Here is a 22,253-nt window from a genome sequence, read left to right as displayed (position 1 = left end):
AGCTTATCTCTCCACACTCCAGGCTCACTGCCTTTATTCTTGATGAAGGGCTCTTGCCCGAAACGTCAATTTCAAAGCTCCTTGGATGCTGCCTGAACTGCTGTGCTCTTCCAGCACCACTAATCCAGAATCTGGTTTCCAGCATCTGCAGTCATTGTTTTTACCTCATTCATTATGTGAAGCCAGTTAAGGTTAAGAACATTCATTGTGTAACAGCAGATGGCTTAATCTTTGCTATTGACGCTCGCTGATTGTAACAGTCACCCAATCAATATGTATGTTGCCTTATCTAGATGCTCCACCCTGTAAAATGACTATATAATTCATTAAGAAACTGCTATTCCAGAGAAGATCGAGAACTCATGTCCTTGTGTACATGGGCGATCATTCTCTCTCCTTCCAGGGCCCAGAATAAAGATGAAGGAGGTAAAACTATACAGTGTCTCTGAGTGTTTTCCTTTGACTGAGGGGGAAATGAAATGACAGTATGACTTGCGCAGACTTCCAGATGCAAGATCGACATTATGTATAAGCATCATCAGGTAAGAAGTGGAGAACAGCAAAACCCAAACAGTGGATTAAAATCAAGATAGGTACAAAGCCAACCAGGTAAATAAAATTTAAAATGACCAAAACTACTGCACACTGGAAAGATTTTGAGTTCCTGATTGAAAAAATTATTGACAAACTCAGAGGTTGAAACTTTCATATTTATCAGTCATGGGTGACTTCTTGCAATACAAAATAGCTTTTGGTACAAAGGACTGATTTATTAAATAATATCATAACACCTCAAAATGACAATTTTTTGCAATAAAACTCAATTCGAATAAAGAAATCTTGATTAGAATTGACAACAATAATCATTTTAATGGACGAATTGTTGAATGTAAGTTCAGTACTGACATTAAACGACGATCACCAAAGATCCTTAGACAACACCTCCCAAACCCATGACCACATCAACAAGAAGGACAAGGGCTGCAGATACATGGAAGCACCACAATCTGCAAGTTCCCCTTTAAGCCACTCACCTTCTTGAGTTGGAAATGTATCACCATTCCTCAAGTATGGTGAGGGTAAAAATCCTGGAAGTGCTTTCCTAATAGCACCATGGGTCAACCTACAGCAGATGGACAACGGCAATTCAAGAAGGCAGCTTATCATTACCTCTCAAGGGCAACTAAGGATGAGCAATCCTAGTAATCCTCCGGGGTTAAAGTGCATCAGGTCTGTTTTCAGACCTGAAAGTGTAACATGCATGAAGCATGTATCCCAACAGGCAAGCCCAAGTCTGGCCTGAAATTGGGTACTAGGATTCATTCCCATTCTCAGGGTGGACCACTGATACCTGTCATACCTCCAAAGGTTGCTTGCACATTTTGAAATGATTAATTTCCAGTGCTTGCCTTGCTTGAGGTAAAGTAATACTTTTCCACAGGAACATTTTATTTTCCTTTAATTATAAAATTTGCCTTTGCATTGTGGCTGTTGTTTAGTCTATACAGCTGCCAAGAAGAATCTTCAGCACGACAGGATGCTGTTTGGCAGAGGGGTCCAAAATAAAGTATCTTATTTAAATATGAAAGCCCTCTATTGCCTTTTTTAAAATTTGTTCATGCAATGTAGTGGTCACTGGCTGGACAAGTATTTACTTCTCAGCCCTACTTGCCCTTGAGAAGGTAATTGCAGAAGTTCCAGGGCACTTGAAAAGTCATCTTAGCCACTTTTAGATTCAGTATCTTCCAAGTATATTTGGGGCACATTAGTCCTTCAAATTGGCCCTCATCTCCAACAGTTCCATACCCACAAGATGGCTGTAATTAATTCATTAATACTCTTCCCACATCCCCTCACTAAGTTGCTAAAATTTTACAGATTTGTCTTCATGGTCTCTGGTGAAATGTTGAGCTTACCACATGCACCCCATGTGACATTCTAAAGACTAGATTTTGGCTGAAGGGCCAGGTTGCAAGGTAAGGAGACAAGGCTCCCTACTTTGGTGCAGGCAAGCATGTAATTGGTGAGGAAATGGAAGTAGCAACTAACTATTGACCACAGTTGTGAGATTGGAGGCAAAATCCTATGGAAGCAGGTCATGTTCTGATTGTCCTCCCTTAAACAAAGGAAAGAATCTGTGTTTTCATATAGGCAGGGCAGATAAAGAGCTAGAACCTGGGTTAGAGCACGGTAATGTTAGGGTGATTAAATTCATTGCTGTGGAACATATTTTTGTCCATTCTTAATTTTTAGAAAAAACCTATCAAATTTTTTCAGTGTTGACAACCCTGTTCCTTGACAGGCTGGAATTGTTCAGCTATCAAATAGCTCCCACAAGCCAATCTCCCCTGCAGACATCTCAGGCCGCTAGTAAGCAAACTCTCAATAAGCAGATTAAATTACATAATGCACCTATTTAACAATGCGTTTTTGCCGTAACTTAACCTTCCCACCTTCACGAACATTGACAGGGTTGGTTATAGAGGTGGCAGACCTGCAGCAGGGAGGTTGTCAATATCAGTTGTTTTGGTCATCCACCTTCATCGGGTCAACACACAATAATGTTTCAAACCACTCCAACTTAATTTTGGATTGTTGCGACAGTGAATTATTATATCATGTTTTCATCTATCGAACCAGTGTTCAGAACCCAAAAAATAGGTAAGACACAAACAAATATATTTTTGAACTCTGCTCAACTATGTTAAAAAAAGGGTTTTTTCCATGTCTGATACAAATATGTATTGGTATAGACAATAGACAATAGGTGCAGGAGTAGGCCATTCAGCCCTTCGAGCCTACACCGCCATTCAATATAATCAGGGCTGATCATTCCTAATCAGTATCCCGTTCCTGCCTTATCTCCATAACCCTTGATTCCACTATCTTTGAGAGCTCTATCCAACTCCTTCTTAAATAAATCCAGAGAGTGGGCCTCCACTGCCCTCTGGGGCAGAGCATTCCACACAGCCACCACTCTCTGGGTGAAGAAGTTTCTCCTGAGCTCTGTCCTAAATGGTCTACCCTGTATTTTATAGCTGTGTCCTCTGGTTCGGCACTCACCCATCAGTGGAAATATGTTTCCTACTGCCAGAGTGTCCAATCTTTTCATAATCTTATACGTCTCAATCAGATCCCCTCTCAATCTTCGAAACTCAAGTAGTACTGGATATGAGTAATGCTCAACAGCAGAAAAATTAAGCAAAACATGAACTTAGGAAGTGCAACACATTTTCATATTAAATGTAACACTTGCCAAATGCTATGGATTCAATGTACAAAATATGAGAAGATAATGCCTGGATATCTGAAATAAGAACTGAAAATGCTAGGTTTATGCAACAAATATTTCAGGATCTGTAAAAAGACAAATATTTTCTGTACAAGACCATATAAATATATATTTCATTTTAGCATATTTTTAATTATAAGTCTAATATTGTGAATCCCTCACAAAATCAGGTATTAAGAAACATTCCTCTCTATAACAATTTAAGAACTCTCAGTAATGTTTGTGGCAATGAACAGAACCCCCCATGTCAATTTTATCCCATTGTCCAAGTACTTACTGTGTTCATGTTGAAGTGTCTGAAAACAATCCGTGAGTACGTTACACTGACAACATTCTTTCAACAGTCTTATGAACTCACAAAGAGTTATGTAGTTGCTGTGTTGATGATTGAATGTATCCACAATATTTGCAAAACACTGATCAAGTTCAGCCACATTTACAATCTTTGCAGAAATCCTTCCATCCTTTCCAGACATAACTGTAAGAAAAATTGTTATTCAATATTTTAAAAATAAATGTGCGTGGCTTTCTAACAATGAACACCAAACAAAATTTTCAGAACTGATTTAGAATCCAGTGATAATCTCACCAATGTCCCACCATAATATGAAAGTGAAATATAAGTACAGCTTCCCTATTCCATTATATTCACAACCATAAATAACTTGATTATTGAATATGGGATACTACTACATGCCACAATGTAAGATATTGGCGTAAGCTGCTCTAATCAAGTTAGTTACGGCTGTGAATATAATGGAATAGGTTATATTCACAACCATAATTAACTTGATTAGAGTTGCTTACTTCAATATTTTACACTGTGGCATGAGGTACTATTCCATATTCCACACACAATTAATCATGGAATGGTTACGTTACCAAAGGAGGCATTCATCCCATTGGGTCCATGCTGACTTTCTGCAAAAACATTTCAGTCAGTTCCATTTCTTGTAATTAATTCAAATCAACCTGTTCAAACATGAGATGCACCTCCAGGACAGACAGGTCTTGAACTGGCCCACAGGCAGGGATTCAACTTCTGTGTCAAGAGAACCTCCCATTCCCCTATAGTGCTCTAATATGTTTTCTGTTCAGAAAATTATTCAGTGCCCTCTTGAAAACCACAATCAAATGCCTCCACAATCCCATGCACTGCATTTCAGATTTTAATGGATTAAAATGATTTTTTATTGTTTCACCATTGCTAATTCCTTTGCTAATTACTTAAAAATCACTGTCCGCTGGTTCTAGAACTTCTGACATTATGGATAGTTCCTTTCTAGGAGAAAGTGAGAACTGCAGATGCTGGAGATCAGAGTCGAGAGTGTAGTGCTAGAAAAGCACAGCAGGTCAGGCAGCATCTGAGGAGCAGGAGAATCGACGTTTTGGGCATAAGCCCTTCATCAGGAAATTCTTAAAGAAAGACTTTTGCCTAAAACGTTGATTCTCCTGCTCCTCAGATGCTGTCTGACCTGCTGTACTTTTTCAGCATCACATTCGCAACTCTAATCTCCAGCATCTGCAGTCCTCACTTTTGCCACATACAATTTTGATCCTCTCTATCAAATTGTCTTCAGCCTTTTTTTCAAAAGAGAACCATTCCAACTGCTCCAACTATCCATAAGTTGAAACTTTATTGCTGGAACAGCACAGCAGGTCAGGCAGCATCCAGGGAACAGGAGATTCGACGTTTCGGGCACAGGCCCTTCTTCAGGAATGAGCAGAGAGTGTTCAGCAGGAGAAGATAAAAGGTAGGGAGGAGGGACTTGGAGGAGGGGCGTTGGAAATGTGATAGGTGGAAAGAGGTCAAGGTGAGGGTGATAGGTCGGAGTAGGATGGAGGCGGAGAGGTCAACAAGAAGACTGCAGGTCAGGAAGGCGGAGCCGGGCTGGAGGGATTCGGCTGAGACAAGGGGAGGGGGGATGAAGAAACTGGTGAAGTCCAAGTTCATCCCCTGTGGTTGGAGGGTTCCCAGTCGGAAGATAAGACGCTCCTCCTCCGACCGTCGCGTTGTTGTGGTTTGGCGGTGGATGAGTCCAATGACCTGCATATCCTCGGTGGAGTGGGAGGGGGAGTGGAAATGCTGTGCTACAGGGTGATTGGGTTGGCCCAGAGGTGCTCTCTGAATCGCTCCGCAACTCCCCCTCCCACTCCACCGAGGATATGCAGGTCATTGGACTCATCCACCGCCAAACCACAACAACCCGACGGTCGGAGGAGGAGCGACTTATCTTCCGACTGGGAACCCTCCAACCACAGGCAATGAACTTGGACTTCACCAGTTTCTTCATCCCCCCTCCCCCCAACTTGTCTCAGCCGAATCCCTCCAGCCCGGCAACGCCTTCCTGACCTGCAGTCTTCTTCTTGACCTCCCCGCCTCCATCCTACTCCGACCTATCACCCTCACCTTGACCTCTTTCCACCTATCACATTTCCAACGCCCCTCCTCCAAGTCCCTCCTCCCTACCTTTTATCTTCTCCTGCTGAACACTCTCTGCTCATTCCTGAAGAAGGGCATGTGCCCGAAACGTCGAATCTTCTGTTCCCTAGATGCTGCCTGACCTGCTGTGCTGTTCCAGCAATAAAGTGCTTTAGTGAAGCCTATGTAGACAACATCCTCAACCCTCCCCTCACCAACTATCGACTCCATTTCCTCAAAAAACTCAATCAAATTTGAGAGACAAGACCTCCCCTGCACAAAGCCCTGCTGACTATTCCTAATAAACCCTTGCTGTTCCAAATGTGAGGAAATCCTGTCTCTCAGACTCTTCTCCAGTAATTTGCCTAGCACTAGTGTAAGGGTCACTGGCCTAGGAACAATATCTGGGACCTTGCCTGTCGATAAAAAGGATACAAAGATCTCTCTCAAGGTCACAGCAATCTCCTCGCTTGCCTCCTTCAGTATCCGGGAATAGATCCCATCAGACCCGGGGGACTTAACAACCTTAAATATTTTCAAAATACCCAACAGCTCCTCCTCCTCAATATCAATATGCTGTAGAACTCCAGAATACCTCTCCCTGATCTTACCCTCATCTACGTCTTACTCCTTTGTGGATACAGATGTGAAATACTCATTCAGGATCTCACTCACTTCCCCTGGCTCCAGGCATAAATTGTAGCATGGATAAAGGATTGGCTAACTAATAGAAGACAGAGAATTGGGATAAGGAGAGTATTTTCCGGATTGTAACCTGCAACTAGTGGAGAGTCACAAGGATCAGTTCTGGGGTCACAATTATGTACAAGATATATGAATGACTGGGATAAGGAAGGTGAATGTACTGTAGATAAGTTTGTGTTGACACAAAACCAGGTAGGAAGACATGTGGTGGGGGTGACACAAAGAGGGATATGTGAGTGAGTGGGCAAAAACCTGTCAGATGATACAAAGATAGGTGGGGGGGCAGGCAGTATTGAGAAAGTGGGGAGGCTGCAGAAGGATTTGGACAGGTTAGGAGGGTGGGCAAGGAGGTCATGCACTTTGGTGGGAAGAATAGAGACATGGACTATTTTATAATTGGGGAGAAAATTCAGAAATCTGAAGGGCAAAGGGACTTGGGAATCCTAGCCCAGGACTCTCTTAATGTTGACTTGCAGCTTGAGTCAGTAGTTAGGAATGTAAATGCAATGCTAGCATTTATTTTGAGAGTACTTCAATATAAAAGTGGGGACGTACTTTAACGTGAGCAAGTGCGAGGTAAGTCCCTCCTCCCTACCTTTTATCTTCTCCTGCTGAACACTCTCTGCTCATTCCTGAAGAAGGGCCTGTGCCCGAAACGTCGAATCTCCTGTTCCCTGGATGCTGCCTGACCTGCTGTGCTGTTCCAGCAATAAAGTTTCAACTTTGATCTCCAGCATCTGCAGACCTCACTTTCTCCCCAACTATCCATAACCCTTCGATCCCCATTCCTGAAACTATTCTTCTATATGTTTTATAAAAATCTCTAAAGACTTTATATCCTTTCTAGGTATGATGTTCAGAAATAGACAAAATACTCCAATTGTGTTATTTCTAAACCAAGTTAACAAGGTAGCAACTATTTTATATTATTGAATGGGCGAATGTGTTGACAGGATGAGTGAAGTACCAATCTAAAACCATTTGTATCTTTAGTTAGAATAACAAATCATCTCAACGTGCTTGCGTACCTCCAAAATCAACTTCCTGCTTCAAAGCTAAATTGATAATGGAATTTAAAAAAAGGAATATGCGGTGCCCTATGGTACTAGGAGCATTCTGGAAGAGGCCTGCCATTTGAAAACTAATTGGGCTGGAGCATATTCTTGCACTTTATCTCTTTATGCCTTCATGAGAAGTTTACCATTTGTGCAGAAAAATATTGTAAACCAAGATTATAACTTAGCTCCATAGTATAAGGGAGTTCATAAATACATGCTTCTGCATAAACTCCTGGTTTATTTACAGGGAAACAAATCTCACAAAGAACTCTTAATACTGTCTGAAATGTCAAGACTCATCAGTAGAGTCAGAAAGATATACAGCACAAAAACAGACTCTTCAGTCATCGTGGGCGGCACGGTGGCACAGCAGTTAGCACTGCTGCCTCACAGCGCCAGAGACCCGGGTTCAATTCCCGACTCAGGCGACTGACTGTGTAGAGTTTGCACGTTCTCCCCGTGTCTGCGTGGGTTTCCTCCGGTTGCTCCGGTTTCCTCCCACAGTCCAAAGATGTGCAGGTTAAGTGAATTGGCCATGCTAAATTGCCCGTAGTGTTAGGTAAGGGGTAAATGTAGGGGTATGGGTGGGTTGCGCTTCGGCGGGTCGGTGTGGACTTGTTGGGCCAAAGGGCCTGTTTCCACATTGTAATGTAATCTAATCTAATCATCCATGTCAACCAGATATCCTAAATAAATCTAGTCCCATTTGCCACTATTTGGCCCATATTCCTCTAAACCCTTCCTATTCTGTTGTGGTTCTGTTCGTCGAGCTGGAAATTTCTGTTGCAAACGTTTCGTCCCCTGTCTAGGTGACATCCTCAGTGCTTGGGAGCCTCCTGTGAAGCGCTTCTGTGGTGTTTCCTCCGGCATTTATAGTGGCCTGTCCCTGCCGCTTCCGGTTGTCAGTTTCAGCTGTCCGCTGTAGTGGCCGGTATATTGGGTCCAGGTCCTATTCATATATACCTATCTAGAAACCTTTTAAATGTTGTAATTGTATCAGCCTCCACCATTTCCTCTGGCAGCTTATTCCACATACGCATCACACTTTGCATGAAAAAGTTGCCCCTTGATCACTTTTCAATCTTGTCCTCTCACCTTAAATCTATGCCCTCTAATTTTGGACTCCCCCACCCATGGCAAAATACCTTGTCTATTTACCCTATTCATTCCCCTCATGATTTTAAAAACCTCTATAAGGTCACCCTCAGCCTCCGATGTTCCAAGGAAAATAGCCCCAGCCTATTCAGCCTCTCCCTATTGCTCAAACGTATCATTGGCCCATCTAATTAAGATCCTGTTGTATTCTGAGATAACCTTCTTTGCTGTCCATTACACCTCCCATTTTGGTGTCATCTCTAAGCTTACTATCCATACCTCCTAAGTTCAGATCCAAATCATTTATGTAAATGATGAAATGCAGTGGACCCAGCACCAATCCTGTGGCACACCACTAATCACAGTCCTCCAGTCTAAAAAGCAACCCTCCACCACCACCCTCTGTCTTCTACTAATGCTGTGAGGCAGCAGTGCTAACCACTGACCCACAACGTTGCCTCTGATCTGCAGCACATATGAATTTGAGGCAGTAACATATCCCTTCAATCATTTAGATTAAAAATTCATCACCGAGGAATTAGAGTTTAATCCAAGAAATATAAATTTAAGTCTTTATTGCATTGTCATATAATTTACAAAAAGCAAAATAGAAGGAGAAATTAAAGATGACATTGAGAATAAGAAACAGGAAAAGTCTGAAAACATTTTAATACATTTTTAAAATCTTAATTTAATATTCAATATTAAAAATTGAATTTACGCCTGAATGCTCAAGTTCTTTCTATTTGATGTGTTTACAACATGGGATAAGGGCAGCTGATATATGGGAACAACACCATCTACATATTTCCCTTGACACCACTCTCAATCCTGACTTAGAAGTATTTTACCATTCCTTCAATATCATTGGGTCAATATCCTGGCTTTACTTCCCTAATGGCACTGTGAGTATACCTGCATAAACCAACACCTTCTCAAGGACAACTAGGGATGGGCAATTCATGCTGGCCCAGCCAATAATGCCTACAATTCATTAGTGCATTTTTAAAAAATAAAACTTATATTTATATAGCATCTTTAGTGCAATAGAGTCATACAGCACAAAACAACCAGTCCATGCTGAACATAATCCCAACTAACCCACCTGCCTACTCCTGGCCCGTATCCCTCCAAACCTTTCCTATTCATATACTTATCTAAGTGTCTTTTAAATGTTGTACCTGTTGTGCCCTCATCCACCACTTCTTTAGGAAGTTCATTCCACATGCAGATCACCCTCTGTGTAAAAAAAAAATTGCCCCTCATGTTTTTTTAAAAATCTCTCTTCTCTCACCTTAAAAATGAAACCCCCGCCCTCAGGCCAAAACACGTACCATTAACCCTATCAATACCCCTCATGATTTTATAAACCTCTATAAAGTCACCTCTTAAACTCCCACAGTCCAGTGAAAAAGTTCCAGTCTTTATTTATAACTCAAATCTTCCATACCTGGCAACATTCTGGTAAATCTCTTCTGAACCTGTCCTTCCTATGAGAGGGCAATCAGAACTGGATACAGTACTTCAACACTGCTGGTGGGGAGCTGAGAAACAAGAGGGATACTTAATTGGATGGAGCTGTATTCTACCTGCATCTACTGTCTTCCTGCTTCAACCAAAATTGAATCCAAGGTGGGAAGGCCGAAGGTTGACCTGCATGATCACCAACTGAGCCCTCCTAAGTAGCCAAGTAAAGACCATACAAGGGCCTTATCCCGCACTACTGGCACTAACCCAGCTGCAACCAGGATCTGTTGCCATGGATGGCAAGGCAAAGTTTTACAGGCCACTTGTCACCTCAAATTAGGGGAGGTGGTGTCCCTCCATCAAAGGTAATTAATGCTTAACTAGGGGGTCTGGACATTGGGAAGGTGGTGGTGAGGGTCTCAATGACAGCCACCATTGAACCCCGCCACAACCCCACCCCACACCCCAAATTCCGTCATTGCTTCCAACCGTCCTGCTCTCTTCTTCCTGCAACCCTAACCTAAGAATCCCTCCCCACACATTATGCATATGTAGCCTGGATCCTCAGCAGTCCTGAGATTGCAGGAAGTGCAGGGTATAGTTTCTTTGATGGCAGCTATCACCTCCTCAATGACACAATTGAATGGAATAGCTACCAGATTTTGGTAGGCTGATAGTTCACAGGTGGAACTTTTGCCCCAGGGACTTAATTCTTGGGAAAGGGCCATTGCTGGGCTTGCCATCGATTGACTTGTGTGCTGCTTAGTAGGTCCCCCTGCCAAAAGAAGCATTTTTACCTGTCCATCCAGGAGGCAAGTCTCCCAATGCCAAAGCAAAATTCCGCTTATTAGGTCGTAGGTGTATCAGAGTATTCCAAAACTTACCATATGGATTGACAAACTGTTTTACTAGAATAGCCATTTAAATAAAAATTACCCAAAGTAGAAACAATCGAGAGCTGCAAGATAGAAATGTAGCTGTTCAAAACCAAATAATTGACAAATTGCCAAGTGTTCTCTAGTGGGATACTTAAAAATCTACAACTAATATAATAAATAAATAAAACTTGTGTCGAATAATGTATTGCAAACAAAATCAAGCTGACTGAATTAATCTGTTTTTTGATGTTTTTCTTTACTACAGTGTTGTCAAAACTCATCTTCTCAACAAGTTTTAACTTAAGATGTGTAGAATTATAACAACTTGTTCAGCTATTGAGTCTTATTATGGAAGAAACCTTCCAGTAATACATTCAAAATAATCTAGCACCTCAGCTACATGAGAAATGATTATCACAACTATAAAACCTGGTGCTCAAAAAGAAATGGGGAATCTTACACACCTTTTTTGGCGAAATGAGAGTTGTGTCAAGTTTTATTTGTTGGTTTTTCATCTCAAGGCCTAATGAAATTTCTCACTATCTTACCAAACTCACCTCATTAATTACCTGCCTACATGTATAATCAACGAGGTAAAAATGAGGTCTGCAGATGCTGGAAGCCAGAGTCTAGATTAGAGTGGTGCTGGAAAAGCACAGCAGGTCAGGCAGCATCAAAGAGCAGAAAAATTGATGTTTCAGGCAAAAGCACTTCATCAGGAATAGAGGCAGGCTACCTGCAGAGTGGAGAGATAAATGAGAGAGGTGTGGGGGTGTGGAGAAAGTAGCATAGAATACAATAGGTGAATGGGGGTAGGGATGGAGGTGATAGGTCAGAGAGGAGGGTGGGGGAAGGTAGCAAAGAGTACAATGGGGGTGGGGATGAATGTGATAGGCCAGAGAGGAGGGTGGAGTGGATAGGTGGAAAAGAAGATAGGCAGGTAGGACAGGTCATGGGGATGGTGCTGAGCTGGAAGGTTGGAATGGGGTGAGGTGGGGGAAGGGGATCAATTGTGTCAGATTGTAACCCCAATTTATCACACACTGGTCCTGAAAGAACTCAACACTGTTAAAATATCCTGTCATTTCTTGCAATTCTCATCCTTAAAAGCCTAATTGCATCTGAAAAAGCACTCTCAGTCCAGAGCTGCCCTTCTAGATTTTTACTGGACATGACAGGCCAGAGGATATTGGCACCCCAATTTGTGGATAGGATTCTGGAGGTCCTGCTGAACCAGCAGGCAAGACCATAACACCAGACCATGCCAGCCTGGTCTGAGGCTGCCACCTGGGTTAGAACAGTTGCAGTTGACTGAAGGGGTGTCCAGCAATTTAGCAAAAAGGTCAATGACCTCTTCCACTCTGTCAGCGTGGGTATCACCATCTTCTCTTCAATACCTCATACTAACTCTATTTCTGCTGCTGTACCCACCACTCACCAAGGCTCATGCTCTACCACTGTCAATATTGCTGGCATCATCTTTCTTCACTCGGTGTCACCCATCCAAACCCTAAGGCCACTACCCCTGCATATCCTCTGTATTGAAGAAAGTGAGAACTGCAGATGCTGGAGATCAGAGCTGAAAATGCATTGCTGGAAAAGCGCAGCAGGTCAGGCAGCATCAAAGGAGCAGGAGAATCGACGTTTCGGGCATGAGCCCTTCTTCAGATTCCTGAAGAAGGGCTCATGCCCGAAACGTCGATTCTCCTGCTCCTTGGATGCTGCCTGACCTGCTGCGCTTTTCCAGCAACACGTTTTCAGCATATCCTCGGTATTGTCTATTCACTCATTCAGGACATCTGCCCACCTGTACCAAAAGTAACACCTGCACCACACACTTTCAGCTCCCTTAATTCCTGCCTTTTCTCTTTCCAGAAGGAATTTAGCTCATAATAGGAGAAAAAAAAGTCAAGACAGGTGGCATGCTGTCCATCATTTGACTCCCCACCCTTCATGCAGAGAGGATCCTTTCATAGAAATGTCATAGAATCCCTACAGTGTGGAAACAAGCCATTTGGCCCAACAGCCCCACACCGATCCTCCGAAGAGTAACCCTCCCAGACTCATTCCCCGACCCTATTAGTCTACATGCACTCCTGACTCATGCACCTAACTTACATATCTCTGAACACTATGGGCAATTTAGCACGGCCAATTAACCTAACCTGCACATCTTTGGATTGTAGAGGAAATCGGAGCAACCGGAAGAAACCCACACAGACATGGAGAATATGCAAACTGTGCACAGACAGACACCCGACACTGGAATCAAACCTGGGTCCCTGGTGCTGTGAGGCAGCAGTACTAACCACTGAGCCACCGTGCCGCCATGACTCTGACTACCCTGTATGACTGACTGACTCTGTCCAAGCTGTGGTCTGACATTGGAGATTGTCCTTGACTTACTATGCCAGGGTGCCTGAGCAAAACTGTAAAAGATGATGCAAGGCAGTGCAAGTCAGGGAAGCTGCAAGCATTCAGGTAATTAGAGTGAGTGCTGTAACACCAAGCAAAGAGCCCAAGATACAGCCTGGTCCAGTCTGTAAGTTGAGTGTATATCCCTCAGCACACAGAATCCTTGCATCAGCATTAAAATGACAGTAGTTGGTGAAGCATTGAAGTGCAGAAATATATTGCTTGAAATTTCCTGTTATGGTCCTTAGAAGCATATTGGATATCAATATCCATGGAGTTGGTCCGTGTGTGTGGCCAGTATCCATGGTGAATGCCCTGAGATGTTGGTACCCGGACTTCAACATAGAGGTCCCAAAACAAGCAACAAGCTGAATTTGATGGGTATCCACTTGATCTGATTTCCATGTTGAATCTTCTCTATGTCTAACTTGTTTGGTATCTTTGGAAAGATAGGGAGCTGAATATTAATGAGGCAAACTGTGCTATTAACCGGCATTTGACAGGCAATAATTCCCCTCATTGACAACTTGCCACTGCCCAGCAAGAAAAGTGCCATGCCATTTGTCCAAATCATTAAAGGTGGAGCAAGATGCTCCCGGTGTGGAGAGAGACCTTGCCAAACCTCTCACCCAATTCTGCCACAAATTCCTCCATAGCCTACATTGCTCAGACTTCCATAACATTCCTGAAGAAGGGCTAATGTCCGAAACGTCGATTCTCCTGTTCCCTAGATGCTGCCTGACCTGCTGCGCTTCTCCAGCAACACATTTCCATTCCATAACATTCTGCCTATTATCAATGATCATGACATAGCTATTTCACATGAACAGGTTAATTTAGCAATCTATGATGCTTTTCATTCAAATAATCTATTGAAAACATAAAGTGCAGCATGATGATCAGAGTTTTATCTCCACAATGAGAACATAGCTCTTACCTTACTTGACTAATTATTTTTAGTCCTTTCCCATTATAATGCTATTCAAATGCAAAAGATTGAGTGATGCAAGTGAGTCTTTCAAGATCTATCTGTGAGCCACAAATTGCAGATTCCCATCTGAGGATCTTTCAATGGTAACCAGTGAGTAAGTTCAACTACAACGTCACACCTTCATGTTTCCAATTCCAAGGTAATAAGGTACTAGCCTAACAAAACATGTGAAGGAGCAGAGCAAATCAGGCAGCACCTTCCGGAGTTGTGTGTTGAACTGCAAATGTATGGAATGGGCTGTCCAAACTGTTCCATAATAATGGTGTCTACTCATTGTGTCAACATTACTCCGTCTCAAAATCCAAGTAATTATGTCTAAAGGTTTCCAAATTAAATGACAGAAAAATTTACACATTCGAAGATTACATTTGCCTGACGTGAAATCATATTGTTTCCCTAAAATAATCCACTCAATTTGCCTCACTCCAGAAAATATAACCACAGATTGAAGCATTCCACAAAGCCAAGTTTATTATTCTTAATTTGGCTTTAAGGAGAAAGAAAGATGAAATCCAGTAGTATTGAAAAGCTAAAAATGGAAACATGACCTCAGCTTGTTGGCTAGTCTACTAAATAATCACGCATGTTGTTTAGTAACCAGACAGAGGGCATGGGAAAGTAACAAGGCTGAACAACACAAATAAGGTAGTAACAAAATGTACCTTCTGTTGGACGTCGCAATTGTCGTGCAGACTGTGGAATCATCAGAGGCTCTTGCTGCAAAGAAAGAAGACAAATCTTTACCACATAATATTATCACTTATCCTTAATTTCCATGCAGAAAAAAAATTACTTCTTGGAACACAACACAACTCACTTCATAAAAGGGCTCAGATTGAATCCTAATAACTGCATTGAATCTGCAGAATGAATAAAACAAACACCAAGGAAGTTTATGAAAGCAATATAGTAAATGCAGTAGTAAAATTTAGTAAATAAGGAAGAAATTGCACCACGTAGATGTTATGTAGAGATAGGTTACACTCAAAATTTTAATTTAACCACATTGAACTTGAACTAGATCAAATAATCAAATATTAAATTTATTTTTGTAAGTTAAGCTACTCATCTAAACAATAGAGGGACAGCATGGCAGAGCATTTAGGTCCCACTGAATGCACCTTATGTGCCATGTGGGAAGTATGTGCTGAATAACCACGAGCATGGAATATTATCATCAAGGAGAATAGCGGAGATGAAGACACGATTGGAGTGATGGTGCAGTAAAGGACAGCTTTAGATTCCTGGGGCATTACAATCTGGAGGAGGTGGCACATGCATAAGTTAAATGGCTTACACCTCAACAGAGCTGGAACCAATGTCCTTGTGAGGAGATTTGTTAATTCTGTTCTCTCTCCTGAAACTCTTTTGTCAGGAAAATAGGAACCAGAGTTAAAGGAGCAAAGTTGAAAGTAGATGATAGAAAATTAGAAAGTAGCTATGAAAAATTAGAAAGTAGCAGAGAAAACAAAGACTGGAATGTGGACAAAAATCAAAGTCTTCAGTGGTGTATAGTTTGGTGGGAGGATTATATTAAATAAGGCAGTTGAGCCGAGGGCACAGATAGACACTTGGAAATGTGATATCATGCTGATTACTGAAACATGGCTTAAGGAACAGTAGGAATAGCAGCCTTGTCTTCCCAAACAAGACAAAGCAGACTTTGTATTTGAGGAGGAGAGTGAAATGTCAGATGCTGCAAACACAGTCCAGAAGTGAATATTAAAGCATTTAGCATCAATCATAGGCTGGGACTTTTTTCACTGGAGTGTTGGAGATTGAGGGGATTTTTATAGAGATTTATAAAATCATGAGGTGCATAGATAAGGTGAATAGCAAAGGTCTTTTCCCTAGGGTGAGGATGTTCAAAACTAAGGAGCATATATGAAAGGAGGAAGGTTTAAAGGGACTGAGCAGCTTTTTCACACAGAGGGTGGTTTGTATGTGGAATGATCAGCCAGAGGAAATGGTAGATGCAGGTACAGTTACAACATTTAGAAGACATTTGGATAGGTACATGAATAGGAAAGGGTTAGTGGGACATGGGCCAAATAGAGGCAAGTGGGACTCATTTATTTTGGGAAACTTAGTTGGTATGGACAAGTTGGACCAAAGGTCTGTTTCTGTGCTATTTGACTCAATTAGCAGCAATTCATTATGCCAAGATGAAACATATCCCAGGCTGCGAAGAGAAACAAGAGAGAAAACAGCAGAGGCTCTGACTATCATTTTCCAATTCTGGCTACAGGTGTAGTGCCAGAGGTCTGGAGGACTGTGAACATTATACCATGAAATTAAGGGGTAGACAAAGAGATATATTTTTGTATGGCTGGAGAAGCAGCTAATGTTCAATGTCAAGGTTACCAACAGCTTCTGCTCTCATGGTTGTGACGCCACCAAAAACGGATCTCACACACAGGGGTTCAGTATGCAGTCAGCAGTCTGACTCCGAATTTGAGCTCTTCTACTTGGGGAGCAATCATCCAGGCCTGTCCTTCAATACTTGAGGGTTGTCTGGATTTTCTGAAGAAAGTTGAAACCTGGGTCTTTGCCACTCAGATCAGTTACCAGCTTGCAGTTGGTGACATTTGTAGTTAACTATGATGTATGTCATCAAATGGCAGGGCCTTCATCAGTTCATTGGGGATAGAGACTTACAGTAATGACTAAAGGTCATCGGATTCACGCATCGTTTTTGTTTATTTGTCATTCGGAGTGTTTTGTTAGCTGTCAGTCAGTGGTGTTGTTTGAGTGGGATGGGATGTTTTCAATGTGGATATCAGGTTCAATGTAGCCCAGCACAGGAAACTGCTCAAGTTAATTTAGCTTCAACATTGCAGAAATAATACATGCATTTGTTGATGTATCCCAGGCCAATTACAATGTCAATGCACAGTACTACTGTGTGAAAACCTCACAATTAATTAACTCCACAATCAGCAACTGACAATTTTCTATGCATCTTGGCTTTCAAATCAACTATGCCCACATTACCAACAACAGGATTTCACAGAGATCAGATCCTGAGTTGGTTTTCTTCAGTACATCTACCCATAGGCTCCATACCCACAAAGTCATGGTTCTTCTCATATTCTTACTACTTGGGTCTTGGCTTTCGAGGCTGAAGAGTTCCAGGATATTAACAAATCACTCAATGGAAGATTTATATTCTCTTGAAGCCTAGTTGAGAGATTGGTAATTTTGACCAAATTCTGCAAAGGCTGCCATTTCGGCTTTCCCTTCAAAAAACCCAATGATGTTGCCAGGGTTGGAGGGTTTGAGTTATAAGGAGCGGCTGAATAGGCTGGGGCTGTTTTCCCTAGAACATTGGAGGCTGAGGGGTGACCTTACGGAAGTTTATAAAATCATGAGGGGCATGGATAGATAAATAGATAAGGTCTTTTTCCTGGGCTGGGTGAATCCAGAACTAGAGGGAACTAGAGGGGAAAGATTAAAAAGGGACCCAAGGGGCAACTTTACATTCAGAGGGTGCATGTTTGGAATGAACTGCCAGAGGAAGTGATGGATGCGGGTACAATTACAATATGTACTAGCATCTGGATTGGTATATGAATAGGAAGGGTTTAGAGGAATGTGGGCCAAGTGCTGGCAAATGGGACTAGATTAGTTTAGGATATCTGGTCGGCATGGATGAGTTGGACCGAAGGGTCTGTTTCCGTGCTGTACATCTCTATGACTCTATTACTGAAAGAACTTCATGCTTGGTTTAGTGGCCAACCACTCACACATGACTCAAGTTTAAAATACCTTGGCATGACACTTAAACAGATGCTAACCTACCAGCATGATTGTTAGAGTGAAAGTTAAGATGACAGTGAATCTGATATAGAAAATGGGACAGCATTACTTCATTTGCCAAGGTACAGCCATCAGATGAAGATTGGTCCTGTTTCAAACAGGCCCAATAAGTGCCACACAAACATTGCAAAAATCCATCTGTAGGGAACCAAAGAACAGGTCGTTACATCAAGTCTTGGGAAAGTTCTTAGAAAGTATTGATAGTCATTTAGAAAGACATGGATTAATCAGATAAATGCAAGGTTTTGTATTTTGTTAAGACAAACCAGAGCAAGACTTACACAGTTAATGGTACAGGCCTGGGGAGCATTGTGGAACATAGAGATCTAGGGAAGCAGGTAGATAATTCCTTGAAAGTGGAGTTGCCTGTGGTGAAGAAGGCATTTGGTACATTTGCTTTCAGCAGTCAGAGCAATGAGCAAAGGAGTTGAGACATCATGTTTAGATTAGATTACTTACAGTGTGGAAACAAACCCTTTGGCCCAACAAGTCCACACTGACCCGCCGAAGCGCAACCCATCCAGACCCATTCCCCTACATTTACCCCTTCACCTCACACTACAGGCAATTTAGCATGGCCAATTCACCTCACCTGCACATTTTTTTTTGGACTGTGGGAGGAAACCGGAGCACCCGGAAGAAACCCACACAGACACAGGGAGAATGTGCAAATTCCACACAGTCGGTTGCCTGAGGCGGGAATTGAACCCGGGTCCTTGGCGCTGTGAGACAGCAGTGGTAACCACTGTGCCACTGTGCCGCCCACTATACAGCTGTACAACTCTATAGTAAGACCACATTTGTATTTTTCCTGATAGCTTTGCATATTATTTCTATGCCCTTCTGAATACCTCAGTTGAGCCTGCCTCCACTACATTTCCAGTCAGTACATTCCATACCCTAATTACTTGCTGTGTGAAACAGTCTTTTCTCACATCACCGTTGCTTCTTTTGCACATCACTTTAAATCTATGTCCTTTCTTTCTTGTTCTTTTTATGAGCAAGAATAGCTTCTCCCACTTTACTCTGTTCAGTCCACACATGATTTTGAAAGCATCTATCAAAACTCCTCTAAACCTTCTTCTCTTCAAGGAGAACAGTCCCAACTTCATCAATCTAATGTCATAACTGAAATTTCCCATTCTTGGAACCATTCTTCTAAATCACTCCTGCAAGCTCTCCAATGCCTTCACATTTTTCCTATAATGTAGCTGTATACAATACTCCAGCTGAAGTCGAAAAAATGTTTTATACAAGTTTAACATCACCCCCTTGCTCTTGTACTCTAAGACCCTATTAATAAAGCTGAGGATATTGTGTGCTTTATTTATTGTGCTTTCCACCTGACCTGTCACCTTTAATGATCTGTGCACATATACACACAGGTATCTCTGCACCTTCAAACCCTTTAGAGTTGTACACCCCACTTTATTAGTTTTTGAATGTTCTTCCTGCAAAAGTGCATCACCTCACACTTCTCTGCATTGAACCTCATCTGTCACCTATCTCCCACTCCACCAATTTGTTAATGTCCTTTGGAATGCCACACTGTACTTCTCACAGTTATTCAAAGTTTTGTGTCAAAGGCTTTATATTTATTGGCCAAAAGATGATAACAAAGTTGAAAGGAAGACTTCACGCAGAGGGTTGTGAGAATTTGGAACTCATGGCCTGAAAGGATAAAAGAGACAAAAACAATCATCACATTTTAAAAAATAAGAAATATACATTATTAGGCTAACTAACTGTTTGTGGCTGGAACAAATATAGTGGGATTCCACAGTGAAGATGAGCTCCCACCTACCTCCAAACCCCAGCAAAAGAGTTGAGTGTGAGTCCACTTCTGCTGCACTGACTTTACTATTACAGCTGATGGGAATTAAACAGTTAGGAGACGAGATTTCCATCATTCTCCAGGCATTGGGTGGATACTGAAGTGAAAATTGGAGGGCAGGAGGAAAGCCCCAATTGTCACCTGAGCTTTAGAAACCTCAATCTCAACCTCAAAGTCTGTCCCTCAGACTTTCACTGGGTTGTATGTCAAGTGCAGACCTCTGCCTGTCACTTATTAAATTAAAACAGTGATGCAGTGGATGAGGCATTATTTAGCACTTCAAGGCATCAGTTGAACACCTGGGCAAGCAGCCTACCCTCTGCTCATGAATTTGGTGCAGAAGCATGGGCTTTTGTTTTATTTATTCATTTTGGGGGATGTGACTGGCCCGCATTTATTGCCCATCCCTAGTTGCCCTTGAGAAAGTGGTGATGAGCTGCTTTCTTGAACCACTGCAGTCCACCTCCTGTGGGTTAACCCACAATGCCGTTAGGGAAGGAATTCCAGGATTTTGACTCAGTGACAATGAAGGGTCAGCAATATATTTCCAAGTCAGGATGGCGAGTGGCTTAGAGGGGAACTCGAAAATAGTGGTATTCTTATATATCTGGTGCTCTTATCCTTCTAGATGGAAATGGTCATGGGTTGGAAGATGCTGTCTGATGATCTTTGATGAATTTCTGCAGTGCATCTCTACTGAGCATCGGTGGTGGATATACTGCCAATCAGTGGACTGCTATGTCCTGGATGGTGACAAGTTTCTTGAGTGTAGTTGAGGCTGCACCCATCCAGGCAAGTGGGGAGTATTCCATCACAATCCTGACTTATGCTTTGTAGATGGTGGACAGGCTTTGGGTTTAGAAGGTGTGTTACTTGCCTCAGTATTCCTAGCCTCTAAGCTGCTCTTGTAGCCAATGGGTTTATGTGGTGAGTACAGTTGAGTTTCTGGTCAATGTTAACCCTCAGGATGTTGACAGTGGGGGATTCAGTGATAGTAACAGTGTCAAGGGGCAATGGTTAGATTGTCTCTTATTGGTGACGGTCATAGTCTGTCATTTGTGTGGCGCAAATATTACTTGCTATTTGTCAACCCAAACATAGATATTGTCTGCATGAAGCTGAGATGGATCATCCACTCAGCATTTCTTGCTGATGATTACTGCAAAATCTTCAGCCTTACCTATTGCACTGATGTGATGGGCTCTTCCATCATTGAGGTTGGGAATGTTTGTGAAGCATCCTCCTCCAGTAAGTTGTTTAATCGTCTACCACCATTCATGACTGGATGTGGCAGGTCTGCAGACCTTTGATCTGATCCATTGCTTGTGGGATCGCTTAGCTCTACATATCACTAGCTGCTTATGCTGTTTGGCTTTCCTGAAATCCTGTTTGGTGTATTCACCAGCTTGACACCTCATCTTAAGCTGCTGCTCTTGGCATGCCCTCCTACACTCTCCATTCAATCAGGGTTGATCCCCTGGCTTGATGGTTAATGGTTAAGTGGGGAGTTTGCCAGGCCATGAGATTACAGATTGTGCTGGTGTACAATTCTGTTGCTACTGATGGCCCACAGCACCTCATGGATGCCCAGTCTTGAGTTGCTCGATCTGTTTGAAGTCTGTCCCATTTAACACAGTGATAGTACCATACAACACAATGGAGGTTATTCTCAATGTGAAGGCAGGACTTTGTCTCTACAAGGGCTGTGTGGTAGTCGCTGTTACTGATGGACAGACACATCTGCAGCTGGTAAATTGGTAAGGATGAGGTCAGGTATGTTTTTACCCTCTTGTTGGTTTCCTCACCACCTGCCACAGACCCAGTATCGCATCTATATCCTTTAGGATGTAGCCAGCTCTATCAATATTATTGTTGCTGAGCCACTCTTGATGGTGGACATTGAAATCACCCACCCAGAGTACATTTTTGCCCTTGCCATTCTCAGTGCTTCTTCCAAGTGTTGTTCAACATGGAGAAGTACTGATTCATCAGCTGAGGGAGGGCAGTATATGGTAATCAACAGGAGGTTTCCTTGCCCATGTTTAATGAGCCATGAGACTCCATGTGATCTGGAGTCAATGTTGAGGAGTCCCATGGCAACTCCCTCCCAACTGTATACCACTGTGCCGCCATCTCTGCTGGGTCTGTCCTGCTAGTGGGACTGGACATATCCAGGGATGGTGATAATGGTGTCTGAGACATTGTCTGTAAGGTATGATTCCGTAAGTATAACTATGTCAGGCTGTTGCTTGACTGGTCTGTGAGACAGCTCTCCTA

General features: G+C 42.4%; 1 protein-coding gene across 3 annotated transcripts in view; it reads right to left on the bottom strand.

The window, feature by feature from the left end:
* Positions 1-22,253, bottom strand: part of si:ch73-345f18.3 — a 37,040-nt gene that overhangs the window by 6,985 nt on the left and 7,802 nt on the right. Inside the window, exons 1-4 of one of the 3 annotated variants that reach the window (XM_043691026.1) lie at positions 18,424-18,597; positions 18,192-18,280; positions 14,986-15,040; positions 3,570-3,770 (exon numbers count right to left, since the gene is read on the bottom strand). In XM_043691026.1, the coding sequence (XP_043546961.1) occupies positions 3,570-3,770; positions 14,986-15,028 (244 nt within the window). In that variant the 5' untranslated portion in view covers positions 15,029-15,040; positions 18,192-18,280; positions 18,424-18,597. Of the gene's footprint in view, positions 1-3,569; positions 3,771-14,985; positions 15,041-15,140; positions 15,184-18,124; positions 18,281-18,423; positions 18,598-22,253 lie in introns of those variants that run through there. The other 2 variants (XM_043691025.1, XM_043691024.1) reach the window with 2 other exon arrangements.

The sequence above is a fragment of the Chiloscyllium plagiosum genome, chromosome 5 (genome assembly GCF_004010195.1).
Source record: "Chiloscyllium plagiosum isolate BGI_BamShark_2017 chromosome 5, ASM401019v2, whole genome shotgun sequence".
NCBI classification, from domain to species: domain Eukaryota; kingdom Metazoa; phylum Chordata; class Chondrichthyes; order Orectolobiformes; family Hemiscylliidae; genus Chiloscyllium; species Chiloscyllium plagiosum.
The sequence above is the reverse complement of the archived record's forward strand: the minus strand, read 5'-3'. Positions and strand labels throughout refer to the sequence as shown.